General features: G+C 40.8%; 1 protein-coding gene across 16 annotated transcripts in view; it reads right to left on the bottom strand.

The window, feature by feature from the left end:
* The window catches only part of FMNL2 (formin like 2), a 302,649-nt gene that overhangs the window by 33,138 nt on the left and 245,932 nt on the right, over positions 1 to 23,579 (bottom strand). For all 16 annotated transcript variants that reach the window (XM_020288456.2, XM_020288451.2, XM_020288458.2 and 13 more), the window contains 3 exons: positions 6,892 to 6,966; positions 2,824 to 2,934; positions 279 to 428 (listed from right to left, as the gene is read on the bottom strand). In XM_020288456.2, coding sequence (XP_020144045.1) covers positions 279 to 428; positions 2,824 to 2,934; positions 6,892 to 6,966 — 336 coding nt within the window. The remainder of the gene's footprint in view (positions 1 to 278; positions 429 to 2,823; positions 2,935 to 6,891; positions 6,967 to 23,579) is intronic.

Below are 23,579 nucleotides of genomic sequence, written 5' to 3'. Positions count from 1 at the left end.
CCCCTGCACCTGTAACTAAGATTGCTAGGCTGTGACTCAGCAGAAACTGAGAAGTGAGCTAAGGCAAGGCAATGAATTCCACTTGCTTTTATGTAACACACCTGCCTTCTTTGAAAGACCTTCTGCACCCAAAAAGGCTTCTGATAGCTCTCTAACCCAGGCTGCAGCTCATTCCTATACTCCAAAGCCTTCGATATACCATCATGAAAGCTAACATCAATTCTGCCTTGCACTCAGCTGAAACATAAGCAATTTTTCCTATTCTGAGATGTAGTTACATGAGAGATGTTTTCTTCCAGTTCTTCCACCCTCTCCAAGGCTGCATTCTTAGTTTCAGCATCTTCCAGCAGAGCTCCGACATCAAACACGTTGTCCAGGTACGCCTGAATCTGGACCTGCAGCTTGTCACTCTCCGTGTGTTTCAGCTTCTAAAAACCAGAATGTGAGAGAACGTGTTGTCAGCTTCCTGTGGAAAAGCAACATGATTTCCCAGAAGCCTACACGTTTTGTTTGTGCCAAACAGTCCAGCCTTTTCCAAGAGCAGGTTTAATGTATCATCTTCCTTCCTAAGAGTGACTGCCTAAGAGGGTGCCATTAGATTACTTTCCGGTGAATACCCTCTCCAAAACACACATTTCCCCCCTAACCCTTCCTGCTCTATCTAATTATATTCTGATCTAAAACATTTTGATACAGGGAAAATAAAGACAACAGAAAAATTAAAAGCAGCTTTGGAAGGGAACCATCGCCAGCAACAGAAAACTTGAGGGTGTCTGTCTAGTAGAAGAGATCAGAGTGGGTGGTATCCTGCCTGGTTAGTGATGGTGGTTCTAGTGGGAGGAGAGGTGGGGTGGAGTTAGGCAGGAGGTTGGGTAGAGTAGACACTGATAGTTTATACTTTGCCTTGGGGCTTATTATAGCAAAAATTGCTACAGCCCACCCCCCCACAATTTCCTCCCTAAGCCAATGTCCATTTGAAAAGCTCTCCTCAGTTCACTGTGCCCCAAACTAGGCATATTCTGGAGGGGTTCACAGTGACACTAGAGGCCAAATAAATCAGCAAACCTTCCCTATAAAAGTCATGGCTTTCCCTGGGGAACAGAGAATGGCTAGAATAACACCCGGCATGTAGATGATGCCAATAAACATTTATTGAACAAATCAATGGCTACTTACAAGGCTGGGTTTTTGAAAACTAAAGAAGCATATTTATATATCATATACTTATAATATTGCTCTTCTAACCACCTCTATCTATCAGGGTCCTGAACCAACATACCATGAAGTTAAAAAAAAAAGAAAATACCAGGTTTAAAAAAAAAAAAAAATCTTAAATTTTTAAGAGAAATTCCACTCTACATAAATTCTTAAGAAAATGGATCTTCTCCTAGGTCCAATCTGGAGTTCTACCATTTAGCTTGTTCTGAAGAGAGTATGTTCCATCTTAGGTTAGGAGTCAGAACTAAAACAGTTTATGATTAGGGAAAAGACGAGAAAAGATAATGGAGAAGAAACTTAATGGAATTTTTCACCAGCTTTACAATGAATAACACATATTCACTGACACATTACTATCCGTGCCATGCTAATCTGAAGCCCAAAACAAGCTCTGCCCAGACGTCACAAAACTGAAACCAGAACACCATTAGGAATCTAGACAGCCAATTTTTGTTCAAATACTGCTACTCTTGAAGCATAATGAGAATAGAGGATCTTTGATCTCAAAGCAGGAAAAAAAGCTTTCAATATAATCTGCCAATGACATCAGTGGGTCTGATAAATAGGAAAACAATTCAAATAACTCTTTAATGGAAATCTATTGTGCCTCTCCCTGAGTAGAGCTTTTAGGCAACACTGGGCCAGTCTATTCAAGTGAAGCCCAGCCAGTAGGGTAGCAAAGCCATCAGGTTGACAGTAACCAACTCTGTGATTCTGCCTCCTAATAAACTGAGGGTACAGTCTGTGCAGTCCCCCAACTTTATCCCTAATGAAGACATGCAGCTGAACTCTGGAGCTGTCCAAGGAAAATGCTTCTGTCTTCTTCATAGCTAGAAACAGCCTTGACATTAAAGTCAACAATTCTTGCCCTATCACTAGTGGTCTTCTAAATTCAACTGGACCATTCTCATACAAAAGGGAAATCAAAAACTGCCTGAGTGTCAGAGGATAAGGGCACGTCCTATGCACACACAGCTACCCAGGTCCATGTATGATTTTCACATCCACTTTCCATTTCCTAGCTGAAGAACTCAGGGAACAGGCTGAGCACTTTTGCAAGGGGGAAATAAAAACTTAAAAACTTCTCCCAAGAACTAAAAGTGGAACTTCTAAAGCCACAAACAGTTTAAGCAGAATTTAGCAGCTTTAGGAGGAAGCCTCTAGTGTCCTTTTCCTCATTACTTTTTTATGCTCTAAGCATTTACTCATCATTCTACAGCAGTTTGGGTTTGACTTTCCCTGCCCAGATGGGGTCCCCAGAGTAACCTGGAATGCAAATTACCCAACTGCCCAGATGAAGGACTCAATGAGACTTGATCCAGACAACACAGCTCAAAAGCAGAGGAAAGCTACAGCCAGGCTACAAGAGGTTATCTGACTCCTGCACTAAAAGACTGCAGGCAAAAGACCTGAGAGGCCAGGAGGGCTGCAAGAATCCAGCTTCTCTGACAGATTGTCTCTCTTAGATTGGCTCCCTTGAACTAGCACGACAGTAGTTGATTGCACAGAGCTTTAAGTGTTCCCTAGCCACTACAGAAGTGCACCTTTGAGGGTAGGCAATAAATCAATTCTTATATTGAAGCCAAAGGCTACAGATATACTCACATCCAAGTATTCATCCAGGCCTAATTTGGTAAATTCATATTGGAGGTGAACTCTGAAATTCATGTCTTCTACTGAATGGACTACGATGTTAATAAACTGCATAGAGGCCACCTGAAATGAAATTGCCAAGGGATTAGATGGGCTCCAAACTTTTTTCTCAGTTTAATCACAGACATGAGCTTTCAATTTCACAAATCTAAAGCTCACTTACTGATTTCCTTTTCCTTCATTTCATTGGGTCTTTAAAAATATTTTATAATTTTTTTTAAATTCAAAAATCAGAGGTACCACAATAAGATACACTTCACACCCATTAGGATGGCTATAACAAAAAAGAAATACAATAACGAGTGTTGGCAAGGATGTAGAGAAATTAAAACACTCATCCATTGCTAGTGGGAATGTAAAATGGTGGAGCCACTTTGAAAAATGTGACAGGTCCTCAAAATGTTAAACACAGAGTTCCATATGACCCAGCAATTCCACTCCTAGGTATATAGCTAACAGAAACAAAAATATATGTCCGTGTAAAAATTTGTACACAAATGTTTATAATAGCACAATTCATAACAACCAAAAAGAGGAAAGAAACCAATGTCCATCAAGTGATGCATAAATGAAATGTGGTATATATCCATACAATGAAATATTATACGACAATAAAAAGGAATGAGGCATTGTTCATCCATGTTACAACATGAACTTGAAAACATCATGCTAAGTGAACAAAGCCAGTCACAAAGACTGTGTGTTATATGATCCATTCATATAAATATCCAGAAGAGTCTAGATAGGTAGAAAGTAGGTTAGTGGTTGCCTGGGGCTGAGGTGGGGTGAATGGGGAGTGACTGCTAATGGGTACGGGGTTTCTTTTGGGAGTGACAAAATGTTGTAAATTAGACCGTGGTAATGGTTGCACAACCCTGTGAATATACTAAACAGCCACTGAATTATAAACTTTAAATGGGTAAATTAAATGATATATTAATTATATCCCTGTAAAGCTGCTCTTAAAAAGCCATACAGGTATACAGAACAAACTGCAAATTATTACAGCCATGCTGTACAAATGCAAAAATTATTACAAAGAACATTTAAATCACCTATAATCTCATCACAATGTGAGCACTTCTAAAAAGTGCGGTTTGCTCTCCCATACAAACAGGACAGTAACATTTGCCCCATCTTTCCATACAATCATGATGTATTGGTCCATGATTTACTGCTTTCTCCCGACAACTGCATCGGGGGCCTGAGACCTGCCACAGAGAAAACCAGTCCCCAGTCTGGCAAAGACAGAACACAGTTCAACAGATCTCTTTTGCTTTCAGTAGTGACAGTCAATCTGTTTATAGTGAAAGTGTCTTTCTAATGCATCCCCCTCTGCAGCTGTGACCCAGCAGGGGCTCTGGCAAGGAGGCAAAATGGACGAGGGACCCAGATTCACACTTAATCTGAGAAACGCCCTACTCTTCCACTCTCCCCAAACCCAATTCCTTTATCGCTTTTTTTTTTTTTTTTTTTTTTTTTTGAGACAGAGTCTCACTCTGTTGCGCAGGCTAGAGTGAGTGCTGTGGCATCAGCCTAGCTCACAGCAACCTCAAACTCCTGGGCTCAAGCGATTTCTTCTGCTTCAGCCTCCCGAGTAGCTGGGACTACAGGCATGCGCCACCATGCCCGACTGATTTTTTCTATATATATTAGTTGGCCAATTAATTTCTTTCTATTTATAGTAGAGACAGGGTCTCACTCTTGCTCAGGCTGGTTTCGAACTCCTGACCTCAAGCAATCCGCCTGCCTCGGCCTCCCAGAGTGCTAGAATTACAGGCGTGAGCCACTGCACCCGGCCCCTTCATCGCGTTTAAAATTGTCTTTATCAAGTTTAAATATCGTTCTTTGAATATGTTATGCACTGGATATCTTGGGAAAATGTGCAAACGGTCTAGCTTATAACTGGACCCTATTGCAATTTACTAAAAATTACTTCAGGTTCCACAGTTAAATGAGCTAAAAATATATATATATATAGTCAGTTTTTGTGTTTTCTTTTTGCCTACCAAAAATACGGAAAAAGAAGGAAAATTTCATACAGTACATGAGAGGAATTTATATAACGAGTAAGTTGTTTAGGTTGTGCCACCTAACTGCATTCCCAAGGCAGTTTATCAAAAGCCTCATTTTCTGGGGGGAAAATATGGTTGAATTCTGGCATCTTTCCATTTCTCTTCTGAAAACAGGTCTAAATGATCTATTGAGTTTTAAGATATGCCTAAGAAGAAACTATTTGTAGGTGACACATGAATCTCCACATAGTACTTATGTGTACAAGCAGCCCCTAGATATGGTACCTCAAAGCATGTACACATGAATAAACGAACTGACAAGAAACGGGCTCTAGTTTGTATACGGATAGGGCAGGTGTTTTGAAGGGCTTAATATAATTTCAGCAGAAACTCAAATGGCAGGGATGTCTGGCAGGTATCATAAATGAATGCGGTGGGTGGGCCATGTGTGACACAACTGGGGATGGTGTGGACTGTGGCAAACTGGAGAGAGTATCTTTGCACTGAAGGACTAAGGGGCTACTTGGCCCCAGCAGCTGATACTCTGCAGGAACGGGGACCTAGTGTTATCAGACAGTTTTTAGTTTTTAAGAAAATTAGATATCTGTATTTTATGTACAATATCCAATTTTTTAAAATAGAAAATCATTCTATCAGACGAAATTCAAAAGCCTATAGGTTGGCTTCAGCTGGGGAACATCCAGTCTGTAATCTCAGCTCTATCAAAATGAACAACTTCCCCTAACAAGGCACAGGAAAGAAACCGGTAATGTGAGCCAAGGCACAAGGTCTCTTTACATATTTATCACGAGGGCCAGCATCAGCCTTAACTTCTCCAAAAAGTCCTAAAAACAAGAATGTTTAATAAAAAGGTCAGTGTAAAAGTATCCCTTGTTTTTACCTTTTCAAAAGCAAATAACAGGCTTTCTGGAACAGAAAAGTTTCTCTATAAAGGATTTCATCTTTCTCACCGATTTTGGAAGAGGTTCAAGGGTAGGATGCATATAAAATTGGAGGGCCCAGAAAAAAAAATTTCATATAAAAAGGTTTGAAATCTGTAGAGCTGTGTTTCATGGCTTTATAGTCACTGAAAGAATTCAAATGCAAACTTTCCATGGCATCCTAAGCACAGGCTTTGCGATGTAAGAACTGACTGGGATATCTGCTTCAGGCTAGGTGATGTTGGAGATTAAGCCCAGGTAAGGATCTCTTGGGTGCAGAAGTTCCCTGGGGAACTGCATTAGGTCAGTGCCCGTAGATTTGTGCGCACTCAAGGGTATTATGTCTCAGGGAGTTCCCTAGGATAGATTCTATCTTCAACCCAGGATTAAGATTTAGGCATATGAATTTGGAAGTGCTGAAACTCATTTTGCTGTTCTTCTTACCTGAGGACAGGGCCCTGGAAACACATGTTCTTGCATGTGATCTAACCTGCTAGGGAGACCTGCAGTATGATTGTGCCCTCACAGAATTACTAAAGCAGGAAAGAGATCAAGGAGAAAAAGAAAAAAAAAATCACTGCTGCATATTAATTTGGGGGATATACACAGTCAATTCCATTATACAAACCAAAGCACTTTAATCTTCGAGAATATAGTCTAGAAAAGGGCACTGGGGTAGGGCCTGCAAAAATCAAAAAGGTCAACATTGCTGGTCAAGATTTCTTCCACTGTAGGGATTGTTATGCAGCATGATTGACAGCTCAAGTTGGCAACTGCAGGCATTTGCACCAGGCGCTAACTCCTTTTCCCAACTACATAGTTCCCCCTTTATTTGCTATAAATAATCAGTACCTCTGGCTTTTACAATAGCATATATATAATGAATAAAACTGGAAATCAATACCATAAAGAGAAAATACAGATTAAGATGGACATTCTAGATTGGAACTATGGCATATTAAACTCAATCTCTTGTCCTTGGTAGTGTGCGTGTGTGTATGTATTTAGGAAAAAAGTGCTGAAATTGAGTTTCCTTTATTGAATGTAATACCAAAATAACTCACCATAAAATCTATGTTATTGTCTTCATTCCTGAAATTTTCCATCAGCTTCTCAAAGCGCTGTTTTTCTCCGCAAACCTGAAACACACATTTTCATTGTGCATGTGACTTTCTAAACATAAGCATTCTAAAATTAGATGCAGAAATCTCAGCTTAATAATTATTTCCAGAATATCTTTTTCCTCTATCATACACTATTTACTTCTCTTCTAAAGCTAGTTAACTCACAAATAGCAACATGAGCCAAGACCAAAAGCTGATCTTTGGTTTCTTTTGCATATTCTCTTGATATTTTGAAATCCATTATCAAATGTGTTTTTCTTTCACTGGTTATCTCTGCAGCATGCATTCAGAATCCAAGAATGTAGTTTATGACATAAAAAAACTGACCACAGTTTTCCTTTTGTAGAAAGGAAAAACTGACATGCAAAAACAGTTGAATAATTTAATATTTAAATTACTTGAAAGGTAGATTTAAAAGGTTCATATTATGTCTAACTGAATCAAAAAATTTCAGTGCATAAACTACAGCACAGAAGTAGACACTGTGGGAAGCTATATTAACGCATTTAAGGTGAGCAGAGAAATTTGCAGTAATTTATGAAGTAGCATCTCAGAGGCCTGAAACACATGCATTCAGGTCAAATGAATGCTTTCATTGAACAGATGAAATAAACAGATAAAGTACCAGGTCCCCAAGGTATCTGCATATACATAGAATTAAATACATGGAGTTAAAAACAGAGTCAAAGATTCATACCAAATAATAACTCTTTAGGGATTTATTTTTAAAGTCAAAAGATGAACTTGAATTCTGTCAATGTCCTTAGCTACCTTTTTGTAGCAAAGTCCTATGCCCATTGGTTTAATTCATCCCACCTTCAGAAAATATTTCCCTGAACCACCTATAGACTACATGTGGTATGAGCAGAACGTAGTCCCTGGGTTAACATTTTGCAAATTTAATCCAGGTTTCAAATGCTAAACTCTAAATTTTCTGCCTCCATTTGTGATCTTAGGGATACTCAGACCAATCCTCAAGAATTCTTCTAAAATGGTATCTCAAAATACAGCCATTTAATTCAGTCATGCCAAATTCCACGTGAACATATATGTATTTTAGTGAAGAGAAAGTCCCAGGAAGGCAAGAATTGTGTCTGTTTTGTTCCCTGCTACGTCCTTAGCATCTACATCAATGCTCAGCACATTGCAGGTTCTCAATCATATTTGTTGGAAATGTTGAAGTGATCAGCCTTCAACCTCTGAGGGCCTCCTAGTCTTCAAGCAACTTAATATTTCCAACAGATTCAGACCACAGTCACTGTATTCTCATGACTACTCTCCATTTATTTACACCAGTCTTAACAGAAAATAATTTCAGAAGGCAGGGGAACAGTGCATGGGCCCTGTCTGGGGGAAGCAGGGCAGGAGAGTCTACAATAAGGCCTTTAAAACACACCAGTCCAACCCCACCCTAGAGTGTCTCAGTAGGCCCAGGCAGGGCTGCCGTGAATGGACACACATAATTTTAAAAGCACTACAGATCATTCTGATGCTCCACAAAGGCCAAGAACAGAGACCTAAGGGGATGCCATGTTCTGCCTCTGCCCTCAGCCAGCCCCCTAGAGAATATACAGCATGTTCCTGGAAATGAAAGGTTTTGGGAAGGGGTGAGGCAGTGCGGGCCCATGACATCAGTCACATCTTGTGGCTTGTTCCCACAAGGGACAAACACCCCTGGCCTGCAAAGAGGGCCCTGTGGGTGAAAAAATGCAAAGGCTCTGCATAAAAAAAGGTCTAAATTACAACCTGGACTTTCTTTAGCAGAAATTCCAATATAAGAACTTGTTTCCCAAGAGAATGGTCTCCCCCTTCAATCTTGTTTTAGGCGGTTGTTAGTGGCAGAAGGAGAAAAGGAAGAGAACCCACCTTGGACCTGGGGACAGCTACCAACCCATCCTGAGAAGCAGAGTGTGACTAACACTCTGGTAAGTGGCTAGGCACTCGCTAAACTGAAAGAGGCAACAGCTACTGATGAACAAGGATGACCAACACAATTCCTAGGCAGGCAAAGCTCTTCATAATCAAAGCTAAAAAATACCTTGGATAACTTGATGCCCTCACTTTAAGAATGAGACTGACATTCAAACAGATTAAATATCTCTGACTTGATGAAAGGTTGACACAAGAGTGGCAGAACCAAGGCTAGAACCAACAGCCAGCCTGACATTCCCTCTCCCACAAAGCCCAGAATGTCCAGATAAACATATTCCATTTAAGGAGAGAGTTCAGGTATTCCAGCATTATGTGAGATACCACAGAGATGAACGTTATTAAAATTACAACCATTATATCATGCATATACTTTGCATCCATGCACCAGAATTGTCCATGGTACCTCTAAAACTGGCCAATTCCTGGGATCTATATTGAGACACACTAAATGAGAATCTCCACAGATGGGGCTAGAAATCTGAGTACTCATGGTTGTTGTGGCAGCATTTGGGAACCAGTGGCTTAAACAATAACAGACCAGCTGAATAAACCCTCAGCCTTTTTTGGCTACCAATTATGAAATGGTTTAACTAGATCAGTAACTCTCCAACTCATTCAACTTCCAATTGAGCAACACAAATAATGAAACAGATTAATAGTTACTATGATTGGGTATCACAAGAACGTAGCAGGACTTGGCTCACTGGCCCTGCATAGGTACAGTGTACAGTAAGATGACTCAAAATCAGGGACTGCATCCTGGTATTAGAGAAAATGAGTTTTAAATGACTGGGAAAGCACATGTGGGCAGCAACAAAACAAACTTCTCATAGCTTGTTAATAAAAAGAGATGGCATCAAATCCAGAATGAGCAATACTAGATTTCATGGTGAGTAAAGATCCAAAAAAAAAAAAAAAAAAAACACATTGTACTAGCCTGGTGGACAGGACTAAAACAGACACCAAGAAAAGCCTTGAATATATGTGTTTCTTTAGAAATCCCTCATTCTGTCAACAGACAAATCCATGCTGAGAACATGTGTGTTATGAAACAGAGAAATACCTTTAATCTTCAAACATAATGGACTTAAATATTTTATTTATAGCAGCGATGAATGGTGAAAAGAATCCAAAGGCACAAATAACAAGTTGAACACAGATGTTAGCTTTGGGAAAACCTTGAAAAAATCTGAGATGGCTCTTCTCAACCACAGTGAGGACCACAAGGACCCCTGCTATCAGCTCCACCAAGCCCCTCTATGTAAAGGTTTAGACTGCTTTGCTGCCATCTCGACTAATGAACTCTCAGCTAATGAATGCAGGGTGGTATTTTCTGACATTGCTCCATTAGAACAGCAGGGGTTCCAAAGCCCCTCTTCATTTCTGATGAAGGAAAGGAAGCACGCAAACCAGATTCCCATTTGTTTCTGTATTACTTTAGCAATCATTAAACAAGTGTATACTACAATCCCACAGGAAATGGGAGAGTATGTTTGGGGAAGAAGGTTGGTAAAAGCTGTGTCCCACATCAAAGGAAAGTCGTCTTATTCATACTGCTCACATCTGGACCACCCCCACACGCTTGGTTAAAATAAGACCATCGTGGTTGAACGTGCCTATTCTCTCCTTTGAACTGGCCTCGTTTTAGAAAATTGGTGAGGATGAAAGGAACAAGATATTGATTTTCAGTTATTTTCAGAATCCATACCTTGCCCTTCATGGGAATGCTCTCAAGGGCTTCATGAAAACATATATAAGAGCCAGGAGCATATTTGCACATATGTATTATTGCACGTTATATATCACTGTGTATAACTTCCATCTGCCAGCAAAAGCTAGACAATGTATGATGTGAAAACTTTTAAATAAACGTTATACTATTGCAGCTGAAATGTATCATTCTTGACGTTTATATTCACCGGCATTTCTCATTCCCTCACCAGCTTTGACACCAATTTCCTACATCCATAATAAGTAGACAATGGGGTAGGTGGGGTGGGGAGCAAGTGGAAGAGCTACAGAAGGACAGACCAGAGCAGATTGGAAAAGAGCCTCTGTACACTGGACTACTCTATTGGGAATGAGACTTCCACTGCTACCGGCTAAGGCTAGCAGAAATTAACCCAGCAGACAAATAAAAAATATATGCACTAGAAAAGCATGTACTAGACTGTAAACTAAGAGGCATCTTCATTATAAATCATTTATAAAGCAGTCTCACAGGAATAAATTCACCAACCTGATTAACACCGTATAAAGTGAAAATCAGATTCCCATCCTGGCCCATGGACTCTGCTAACACATCCACACGTCTGCCCATCCTGCGGGTCCTAACACAACTGCTCTTCTCTGCACCTTTGTGCTCTAACACTGATAGGGGTGAGGGACTATGAGGACAGAAATGGGGCTATTAAATGGGTGTATTAAATGGTGTCATAAAACCTGGGTTAAAAGTCACAGCTTGGCCACTACCCCTGCTGTTAGCTTGGAGAACTCAGAGAACATCCCTGGAATTCAATTTTCATATCCTTCAGTTTGACGGCCTTAGTTCACACTGCTGGTTTTCAAGCCATGTTTGAAGAAGCCATAATGGTTATAGAGCTTTGGGGGGGGCTCCAAAAGTCAAGGGCTTGGCAGGGAAAAGGAAAGCACAAATAAGTAAGGTTCTCGGGACTTCCCCTCTCACTTATTCCGATCTGCTTTCTCATACTCAGTTGTCAGATAAGCTTTCTTCAGAGTATAAAAAAAAAAGTTATATTGCTAATAAAAGTTTGAAGATATCCTCTCACGCAGTATCTTGAAGCTCTAACAGTCCAATGTAGCATGGCAATATAACGCAATATCCCCAGACTGACCGGCACGGACGCTCCCCACAAAACAAATGCAGAGAGAGGCACTTAGCCGTGCATGTCCTGAGCACCAAACGTAAGGGCCAAAGCACTACCTCATCCCATCTGCTCCACGCCTGCTCATGTAGCTTATCAATCCCGCCCTGCCCAGATAGAGGGGCCACTCCCAGGACAAGCGAGATACGTTTTCACGTAAAGGAGAATTAAAGCAAAAGCACTTCTGCCAAAAAAAACAACTACGCTCTCCAACATCTGTGAAAGACATTTCTGAGCAGTGTCCCAAACCACTTGGATAAATCCAGGGCCCTAGATGCAAAGGAGGCTGCGGTTTACAGTGTCTCGAAGGCTGGGCAGAGGTGAAGGGATGAACTCCCCAGAGGCTAATAGCGGACAGAAGATGGTTTTACAAAAGCCTTGTAATAAAGAGTATTATCTTGCCAGCCACATGTTGCTATGAACGCACTCCCAGCTTTCAGCCACCTCCCTGTGCCCCTTCAAGGTCAGGGCCAGTCTCTGGCTTCCCCTGGCAACAGCTCCCAGGGCACCCCACAAAGTCTGCAGCTAGTCTGAGGCCTGCATCTTATGAGGTGGCTATAAAATATGCTTCTGGGTTAGTTATATAAAAATTAAAGGCCCCTTGCTTAAGTGCTTCCTTCTTGCCCTGTTGCCTGGCGCCTGCCTCAATACTTGCTTTTTCTCTTCTCACAATAGGCCCCTGTGATCTGCAAGGCTCCCTGCAGGAAGGCACCGTTTGAGAGGCACGCTCCATTATGACTGATTAGACTACCCTGCTCCGGGCCTGCCTGGGAACAAAAGTTCCGTTTTCTTTTCAGGGCCTCATGAAGTAAACAGTCATTTCATAATCAGTCCTAGGTAAAAAGCATCTTTTACCTTCCCTTGAGAACACCAGCAGTCTGGGGGTTACAGAGGCCATAATGGCCAGACAAAACCACTTTTCTGGGGTGTTCTGCGCTTGTCAGTGGTCTATAATTGTTCTCCCCTGAAGTGACTAGAAATCTCACACACACACCCAGAACAGCTGCCGTGACAGAAGCAGATCACTCTGACCTGCTGTTGGAGCTCAAGTCTTCCTGGAATGTCAAGGCGGAAATGTTCTTCTAACTGAACGGCCTTAGCTCACTCCACTGAAACAGAAACTAACGAAAGCTAAGCAACTAAATGTATTCTACAATTTAGTCAACCTCCTCCTTGGTAAATAAAACATTTCTATCAATCTTGGACTGAGGCTGGGCGCAGTGGCTCATGCCTATAATCCTAGCACTCTGGGAGGCCAAGGCGGGCAGATTGCTCGAGGTCAGGAGTTCAAAACCAGCCTGAGCAAGAGTGAGATCCCATCTCTACCATAAATAGAAAGAAATTAATTGGCCAACTAATATATATAGAAAAAATTAGCTGGGCATGGTGGCGCATGCCTGTAGTCCCAGCTACTCGGGAGGCTGAGGCAGAAGGATTGCTTGGGCCCAGGAGTTTGAGGTTGCTGTGAGCTAGGCTGACGCCACGGCACTCACTCTAGCCTGGGCAACAAAGCGAGACTCTGTCACACACACAAAAAATCTTGGACTGAGAGACATCTGACTATGAGCCCGAAGTTTCGTCCGCATAATGCTAAACACCCTAGTGAACACTTCAGCCACTTTTCCAGATGTTTCCACATATGCAGATGTTTGGCAGCAGGCACACACCCAGATGACTTAGTTCTCAGGCCATCTACTTGTTGTACTGAAGAGAGAATCCAGACCTAGAAACAAGAAGCCAGTAAAACCCCCAAAGGACAATTCATTGACACACTGCTCCTGAAGAAAGAAATGAATTTTTATCACTCCCCTAGAAAAAGATGACCTTCATTACATTCTAGAGGGTAAGGCTCCCCAGTATAGTATCTACAAATGATATCTTTCGCCTTAACGTCTGACTTGAATCTCTCTGGCTTCAATGCAAGACTTTTGTCTCCTGGTCATTAAGGAAGGACACATGCAGATTCTTTCAAGGTTGCCTGTGAAGGTTAATTTTATGTGTCAAGCTGGAGTGGGTGAATGGATGCTCAGATAGCTGCTAAAACATTTCCGGGTGTGTCTGTGAGGGTGTTTCTGGAAGAGATCAGCATTTGAATCTGCAGACTGAGTAAAGAAGATGCACCCTGACTAACCTGGGTGGACCTCACGCAATCCATTGAGGGCCTGAATACAACAAAAAGAATTTGAAGGAAGGATAAAGTCTCTCTCTCCTCAAGTCTGGACATCCAACTTCCCCTGCCCTTGGACACTGGAGCTGGGTTCTCAGGCCTTCAGATCGGGGCTGGATTACACCCTCAGCTTTCCTGGGTCTCTAGTTTACAGACACCACGGGAATCCTCCGCCTCCATAATTGCATGAGCCAATTTCCATAAGTCTCTTCTTAAATCTACAGCTATATCTACAGATATCCTGTTGGTTTTGTTTATCTGGAGAATGACACAATTTCATTCCTACCAGAAGGCCAAAATACCTTCCATTTCTTTAAGAAAGAATGGTATTTAAATAGATAGCCAAGGACCAAATGACAAAGGCCTTCGGTCACCTCTGAGATGACTCACCAGTCAGACCCCTCAACAGTGGAAGAAGGCCTGACACTGTGCTTTATTTCCAACCACTTCTCCTCACAGCTTCTTCTTTTGAACATACCCAATCAGGCCAAGCCGGGTGTGGGAGGGGACAAAATGACACATCTCTGGTGGTCATGGCATGTCCTTTAAACCACAACAAGGGTATACGGTTGGAGCTTTTAAAGCCTGCAGCATTTTCACCACAGATCTTGGGACCTGCTCAGGGAACAACAGCCAACTCATATTCTCCACACAGCTGAATCACAACAAACCAAATTAAATCAAACAAAGGTGTGCCATGAATTCCGCATCCCTGAAGACAAGGACTCTGACAGATCAAAGACGTCAGCCCAACAACAGGCAAAGGCCTGAAATGTGTCCACCTGCATTTTCCTGACTCTTATTTCACATCTCTTTTACTCCCTTCTGTGCTCATCCCCAAACTCACCCTAACACCTAATTCCTGGTCTCCATCAGGAGGACCTTTCTCTTAGCCCACTGGAACCATTTCCACCCAGCCCAATGAGCTAGCAGACAATGGATTTGGTCATCAGTTCTTAAAGTGTGGTCCTCAAACCAACAGTCCCTGAGGCCATTTTACAAGGTCTGTGAAGTCAAAATTATTTTCATAACAATACTAAGATGGTACTTGCCTTTTTCACAGAGTTGGCATTTGCACTGGTGGTGCAAAAACAATGGTGGGTGAATAAAATTGTTAGTGTCTTAGCGCAAGTCAAGGTAGTAGCATTCAATTATACTAGTAATCATTGTATTCATTACAGCCATGCATTCCTAGTTTTTGAAAAAGACAGTTGCACTTAATATTTTTGGTGAAACAATACAGTATTAATGTTATTACATCTTGACCCTTGAATACACATGTTTATAATAGTCTATATGATGAAGTGGGGAAAAAAACACTTCTGCTATATTCTGAAGTACAGATGTCTTGAGAAAAAGCACTTCTGTGATTATTCCAGTTGCAAGATGAACTAGCCACTCTTTCATTCTTAATTGAAAGAATGACACACTGTAATTATTCAGTTATACACTTACCAGATAGTCTCTTGAAAATGATCAAAGTGACCCTTTTACTTTAAGAAAAACAATTGACAATATTTGTTGCCTATGATAAAAATTGGAGCTTTCAAACAAATGACAATTTTGGAAAACTTGTATTCACCACCATAAGCTTGAAAGCTTCCCAATACTTACAGACTTTTCTGATGAGGTCGGTGGAGATAGTAATGAATGTGATTTATTAAAAAATTGCCTTATTAAATGTGTCAATATTTAAAAGATCTAGATAATTCAATGAATTGATATTTTCCAAATGACCACTGAATGTTGTTGCAAAATTATAAATTCATTCGAGGTGCAAGACAAGCAAACAGATTTTAACATAACAGAGCACAAGAAGTTCACTAACATGGTTTAGATTCTATTTTGCAATTACCCTTTAAGAAATTACCATTTGTCCAATATTTGTATAGTATGGTATCAAAGAAGAATATCCACTATTATCTGCAAATCCTTTTGTTAAAAAACTCCCTTTTCAGCTACATATCTACATGGGGCTGAATTTTCTTCATCTACTTCAATCACAAAAACAATATAAGTGACGGCACAAGCAGAAGAATGCAGCTATCTACTATTAAGCTAGAATTTAAAGATTTATAAATATATAAAATAATGCCACTGCTATGGACTGAATCGTGTCTCCACAAAATTCATGGTAAAGCTCTACCTGCCTTCAATGTGACTGTATTCAGAGATAGGGATTTTAGAAGGTAACAATTAAGGTTAAATTGAGGTCATAAAGGTAGGGTCCTAGGCAGATAGGCTTGGTGGCCTTATAAGAAGAAGAGATCTTTCTTTCCACGCACACACATCCAGAAAAGACCATATGAGGACAAAGCAAGAAGGTGGCCATCTGAAAGCCAGGGAGAGAGCCCTCACCAGAACCTGACTAGGGTGAGATGGCTAAGACAGCCAGTATTTCCACTGATATTTTTTTTTAGTTTTGGAAAATAGTTATTTTTAATAGAAAAGGTGACATTAACATGTGATAAGTTTATCATGTATTTAACGGAATAAATCAATCAAAATTTTGTTGTCATTCCTACTATAGTAAATATTAATACAGAACCCACAAAAACAAAAGCTCTTCAGGGTCCTCAGCAATTTCTAAGGGTTTATAAGAAGAGCCCAGAGGCTAAAAGCTTGAACACTATAGATTAGTGAACAGCCTCTTTATGTCTACAAAGATGATGAATTTTTAAAACCCCAAACCTGGAGAAGCAAATGAATGGATATCTAAATAGTAAAATTTCTTGCAAGATTGTTTGGAACTCAACCATTAAGTACTGCCTAATCTGCTATCTCTGCACAAAGATGATGCCGGTCACTCAGAGAGTGGTAGGGTTTCCTTATATAGAAAGAAGCCCTCCAGCATTTCCAAGGTAGGAAAAAAAAAAGACTTCCCTTCAGTTCTTATGTCTAACAAGGCCAGGTACAATCCCTGGTGTCTATCAGGCATGACAGCAACAGTCCCTAACTGTTCTCTGGTTATCTCTGGGACGTGCCCACTCCTGACATATGTAGACTTATTACAAGGGGAAAAAAAATTATTTTCCCAAAGCCAAGTGAATGTTAGATCCCAAGCAAGAATGTGAAAGAGGTACAAAAACCAATCTTCCCGGGGCAGGGCACACAGTCCCTAAAGTTCAGAGAGAATCATACTCAATGAATCCACCCAAACAAACAGATTTGTCTGGAACAACTGACATGCTATCACACCAAACAGTTAAGAACAAATCTTCAAGGAACAAAAAGATCATTGTCTTTTACCAATGCACTAAACATGTCCTTGACACCTTTCACATGGAAAACACTATTTACTAGTTTTACACCTATTCCTGGAAAATACTTCAAAATGAAAAAGTTCAGTGTTGCTCTTGGTGGTGTACCAGTAAATCTGGGATATCACGTGTGTAGCTAGTACATTTATTGGTGGGGAAGGACCCCTCATTTTCCATGCCAAAACCAAGGTGCCAAAACAAAACGGAACCTGGAGCTCATGTTACCGTGATTGGCCATTTGCACTCTGTGGTGACGCAGGGCTGAGGGGAACATTCTGCCAGAGCGCTCGACTTCACGACGAGGGCTAACTGGCAGTGACTGCTGGACCATCATCAGGAACCGCTGGGCCATTTTCTTCTACTGAGTGTGATACAGTCAATTGTGAGTGAACACTAAGTATGACTGTATATCCTTGGCAGATTGATAGATGGAATTAAAGAGTTGGACAGGAGCCACATGCACCACTGTGTCGAAAGGGATAAAGAATGGTTGTTAAACTACAGTGGGGTGAACACGGTTTGGGGTAGGATGTGGGAGCCGGGAAATGGTAAGCTTGAATAATGACTCAAAAGCTCGGTCTTTCAAAAACTTCACAAACCAGGGAGCAACAGGCCCCAAAGACAGGCCCCACCAGCTCCTCGTGTATCAGTACTAACAGCAGGACCAGCACATCCAGCTCCCTCTCTGCCTGGGGAAGCAGCAAGGTCCTTAGACACATTGCAGATTTTTAAAATGAGACTTGAGTCAAGGGACTGATGCAGCCACTTACCAGGTGGTCATAAAAAGGAACTTACACTCATCCTCTTGACCAACCCTTTGTGCTGTGTGCTGGTCTCTTCTGGCCCATTCTAGCCTTGTCTCCTTACTCTTTTTTTCTCGACTGGGGTCCCTGTGGAAGAGTCTACCTCCTGAATCACAATCCTCTTGGATTACTTACACTCCCTAATCACCTCTGTTCAAGCCTGTTCTTTCATTCATTATCTTAAGCATACAACTAGAATCTGACCCTGGGCATTTAATAAAAACAAGGTTTATTTTCTTTGCCTGAAAAAAAAATTATCTCTAGATCATATTTGTTGACTATGGTTGGGCTACTTTCTTCTTAATTAAATATATTAATATGAATTATTATTTGAATAGATTCTTATTCCCTCTTATGTCCGTCCCCATATTCAGCAGATCAACCTATTTCTTGTTGAATTTTCTTCAGTTTTTTGGCTGCATATCTGTTGCCATAGCTACAAACTTGGTCCAGGGCCCAGTCATTTAACAATTGAACTACCTGTCTCCCAAATTCCAGCGTCTCTCTCCTCCAATGTATTCTATGCAGAGCTACAACATTCCTAAAGATTTATACAAATTATATAAAATGCCTTTCTCAGACTTCCACAGAATCAAATAGAATAAATATAAAGCATTTTATAAACTGCAAAGTACTATATAACTTAATTCTTCCCTTTCCCTTTTTTCCTCTGATTTTGATCAGTTGAGTTTTTGTTTTGTTTTGTTTTGTTTTAAATCACAGGTTTCAAATCTTTCCACCACTGTTTCCTCAGGACCTCATTCACACTTGCCTCCTATCATGCTTTGTTCTGTAACGTGGACCCGAGTCAGATATTTCTCCTGTGCCACCAGCACATGTATTCTGTGAGACAGATTTTATGCCAGTCTCTGTCCCCAGAATCCTATCCACCAAATCAAGTCTCTTCCCTCCTTCATCTTGCTCAGGACCTACCCCCTTCTCCCGTTGGGCCCTGTACAAACAGCCCGGTCTGTCCTGAATTTTATTATACTAGTAATTTCAAACATTCCAATAATCTACTCCATCTGTAACCACTCCCATCAGGTTTACTTTTAGGTGGAAAATTGAGGAAAATGTATGATCATGCGTAGAAAGTGCTTGGGATGTGATGCCATGTTATATGAAGTTGTATATGAACTCTGAGTTAAATGGACCTGGGTGAAAATCCCAGAGTTGCCATTTATTATATGCTGTCAGCAGCACGTTTACTCCGAGCCTCTCCCTCCTGATTCCTCCTTCACACAGGATACCTGATAATTAACAAAGCAACATATACTAGCTTGTTGGCACTAAACAAATAATACATTTTTTATGAAATGGAAAGTTAACTAACTTATAGTAGCCTTACTATTTCTACCATGTGTATGACTTTAGTACACGTGACATAACAAATATGTTTATAATATGGAAGAAAATGGAATTGATTCATGAACTGTGCTCAGGTTTTCTTTCGGATGATGACTGAAAGAAACCAACCAAACAAAACCCTAATGTATTGACTATGGACCCCACCATAAATTTTAAAATGTGCTTATGTTTTACAAGTGTTTAAATTTCAAATGAAATTTAACTCACACAGACAGTCAAGCCCAAAAAGGACATTCATCATCAAAAACACCTAAATTTTGCTTTAAATTATGATCAGGATGCCGGGCGAGGTGGCTCACACCTGTAATCCTAGCACTCTGGGAGGCCGAGGTGGGCGGATGGCTCAAGGTCAGGAGTTCGAAACCAGCCTGAGCAAGAGTGAGATCCCATCTCTACTATAAATAGAAATAAATTAATTGGCCAACTAAAAATACATAGAGAAAAAAATTAGCAGGGCATGGTGACACATGCCTGTAGTCCCAGCTACTTGGGAGGCTGAGGCAGGAGGATCGCTTGAGCCTAGGAGTTTGAGGTTGCTGTGAGCTAGGCTGACACCATGGCACTCTAGCCCAGGCAACAGAGTGAGATTCTGTCTCAAAAAACAAACAAAAAAAAATTATGATCAAGAATAAAAATATAAGCATAATTTTTAAAAGTTTTAAATGACTATCCTCTTCCTGTTGACCTTAGTGTCCATCTGGTCCTCCACTTGAATACCTATTAAAGTCAGTCCTGTCTTTCTTAGGGCAACAGAAACTTCTGTGGGACATAAATCATGTCTTTCATTTTCTATCAAACTCCTGAAACTATAAGAGTACATTATCTGTGGTAAAAAAAAAAATATATATATATATATATATATATTAATACTTGCTCAACAGCTCCCTAAAAGTTCCAAAGAATTTATGATTTTTGTTTCATAGTTATGAAGAAAAGGTGGTAATAATGAATGCCTTTAGTTTTGGAGAGATAACTGAGCATCTTTGGAAAAGACAAGAGAAAACTAGCCATATAAACTGTTACTAGAAGGAAAATCTAATCCTGCACAAGAGGGACACTCTTGCCATGTGAGGCATTATTACGTCTCTCACATTCTAGGCAAAAGAAATAAACACACACAAAAAATAGTAGGCCTGCTGTCATGCTAAATCCTTTCACTTGTTTCCATGTAGGGCTTATTATTATGCATATGTATGTCTTCATGCAGTACTCACATATCTAATATACATACACAAATACACATATATGCATACACATATTACATTACATATCTATGATTTATCTCATCCTTCCTCCTAGTTAACACAGTTAGCATTTCATAACTAGTTTAACAGCTCATTTGAACCTACATGATTATTTAATAAGATGGTTAACGCAGCCCTGTGTCTGGGGCTTAGCACTGGACTTAATGATCACTAAAATTAGCTACAATCCAGAATTCTTTGACATTTAAAAACAAGTTATTTCTATTTTCACTTAATGTAACACTACTTTAAAAAGCAGCTCGAACAAATATGGAATACGTAAGGAAAAAGAAGTCCCACATCTCAGAATTTAAGTATCCTGACTATGCAAGTCAGCGTGGAGTGAGGGAGAAAATGAATAAATAGGGAGGCAGCTCCTTCACACAGGAAGAAGAAACCAAGATGATTCTAAAATGGACCTTACACATTACTCTGCAGAGATAAACACCAGCATGAAAACCAAATCCTGTCCAGAGACTGAAATCTTCCATTCTAGTGCTTTTAAGAGTTGGTGATGGTATTGCCAAAGCAATCATAGTTTTGACTCTGATTTTCTAATCAACGCACAACAGAGTGCTTCTCACTTTCCTCACGTTCCTTACAACCATACAACATCTAAATGTCAAAAAAAAAAAAAAAAAAAAACCACTTCCCAAGTGAAAGTCTCATGTTTAGGGACTAGTACCAACCTCTGTCTCAGACTCTTTGGAGTCTTAAAGTAACACACAGCTCTCACTGCTTACTCTTGGGGTCTCCCTTATCTTCCAAGAATATAGAATAAGGGCATCTAGGCTAACTTTTAGAGCTGGCAAACGGCACAGATTTTAGAAGTGGTATTTTCTTTTCATTTTTTTTGATGTCATCAGAGCTCATAGTAACCTCAAACTCCTGGGCTCTAGCAATCCCCTTGCCTCAGCCTCCCAAATACCTGGGACTACAGGTACACACAGCACCACACCCAGCTAATTTTTATATTTTTGGACAGACAGGATCTCACTCATGCTCAGCTTGGTCTCGAACTCCTGGCCTCAAGCAGTCCTTCTGTCTCAGCCTCCCAAAGTGCTAGGATTACAGGCGTGAGCCACTGCACCCGGCTTAGAAGTGGCATTTTCATGTGAACAAAAATAACAAGGAAGCAACACCCTTTCTTTAAAAAAAAAAAAAGTGGCTACTATATTTAAAATACAGGCTGAGACTCCCTATTATATAGAATTGTATTCAGGCTTATGGAGTGAGGGGAGGGGTCTAATTAAAGTCAGGTTGTGAAGAAAAGCATCTCTATAAGTGCTCTCCAGATAACACGATAATCTGTTTTGTCTCTGAACGTTGATACCCTCTTATGCCCTATACTTCTTCATTTTGAGTTTTTTGGGTTTTTTTTTTTTTCACCTTTCCCAGGGTCACAAAAAAGTCCTGCAGATGCTAGAAGTGAATAAACACAGCAGCTGCGGAAGCAGATGACATCAGTGGAGGAAGAGGCCCAAGGAATGAGAAATATGAATGGCAAAATTTCTGAAACAAATCTCAGACCCCAACTCCATCAAAGTGACCATATGCTGGGCCCACCATTAAATGACTTTTGGGACAAAACAGACAAGCAATTTCTTTACTAACAGAGTCAATCCAAACAGCCAACGATCAGGATACACGCTTCCCCCTTGCTCCTCCCTGCTTTTAGGTTGAGCGGCAACAATAAAGACTCTGGGATAAGCAAGAGGCCTTTTGTGATCTGCCCTTAACGTTCTATCCCAGCTTCTCTCTTCCCATGCCCCGTCCTCTTTAAAACGGGAGATTTAGCCTTGAAGCTTTATTAAAACACCTTCTTGGTATTTTATATATATTTATTAAGACATCCACACACCCTACCTGGCGTGGTAGGCTGAATAATGTGCACCCCATCTGTAAGATGTCCACACCCTAATACCTGGTACCTGTGACTATGCCACCTAACATGGTAAAAAGGACTTTGCGGGGCCGGGCGCTGTGGCTCACGCCTGTAATCCTAGCTCTTGGGAGGCCGAGGCGGGCGGATTGCTCAAGGTCAGGAGTTCAAAACCAGCCTGAGCAAGAGCGAGACCCCGTCTCTACTATAAATAGAAAGAAATTAATTGGCCAACTGATATATATATATAAAAAATTAGCCGGGCATGGTGGCGCATGCCTGTAGTCCCAGCTACCCGGGAGGCTGAGGCAGAAGGATCACTCGAGCCCAGGAGTTTGAGGTTGCTGTGAGCTAGGCTGACGCCACGGCACTCACTCTAGCCTGGGCAACAAAGGGAGACTCTGTCTCAAAAAAAAAAAAAAAAAAAAGGACTTTGCGGATATAATTAAATTAAGGAACTTGAGATGGGAAGATTATCTTGGACTATCTGGATGGGCCCACTGTAATCACAAAAGCCATTAAAGGCAGGAGGCCAGAGAATCAGAATCAAGCAAGAGAAAAGGTCACGTGGCAACAGAAGCAGTGAGACAAGATGCCATGCTGCTGACTCTGAAGTTGGAAGAAGGGGCCAAGCAATGTGAGTGGCCTCTAGAAGCTAAAATGGGCAAGGAAATGGATTCTCTACCAAAGACTTCAGAAAACCATCACCCTATAAATTCATTTTATACTTCTGATCTACAGAACCATGAGATAATACATTTGTGTTGTTTTAAGTCACTAAATCTGTGACCATTTGTTACAGCAGCAAGAAAGGAATCTACCTGGTGAACCCTTGTTCATCCTAAACTCAGCTCAGGGAGCCTGCCCCAAGAGTTCTTCCCCACCTTCTCTGGGTTAGCTGTTCCTGCTCTTTGCAAAGCATCCTGAGTTTACCTTTACAGAACCTAGTACTGCAACCTAGTATTACTTCCTCAACTAGTGTGGGTGGCTTCCTTTTAAGGGTAGGGCCCATGTCTTCTTCATTTCTTTATTTCTACTGTTTATCAATGTTTATGACACATAGAGGGCACTCGAATTCTTTTCAGTA

The sequence above is a fragment of the Microcebus murinus genome, chromosome 8, assembly GCF_040939455.1.
Source record: "Microcebus murinus isolate Inina chromosome 8, M.murinus_Inina_mat1.0, whole genome shotgun sequence".
NCBI lineage: Eukaryota > Metazoa > Chordata > Mammalia > Primates > Cheirogaleidae > Microcebus > Microcebus murinus.
The sequence above is the reverse complement of the archived record's forward strand: the minus strand, read 5'-3'. Positions and strand labels throughout refer to the sequence as shown.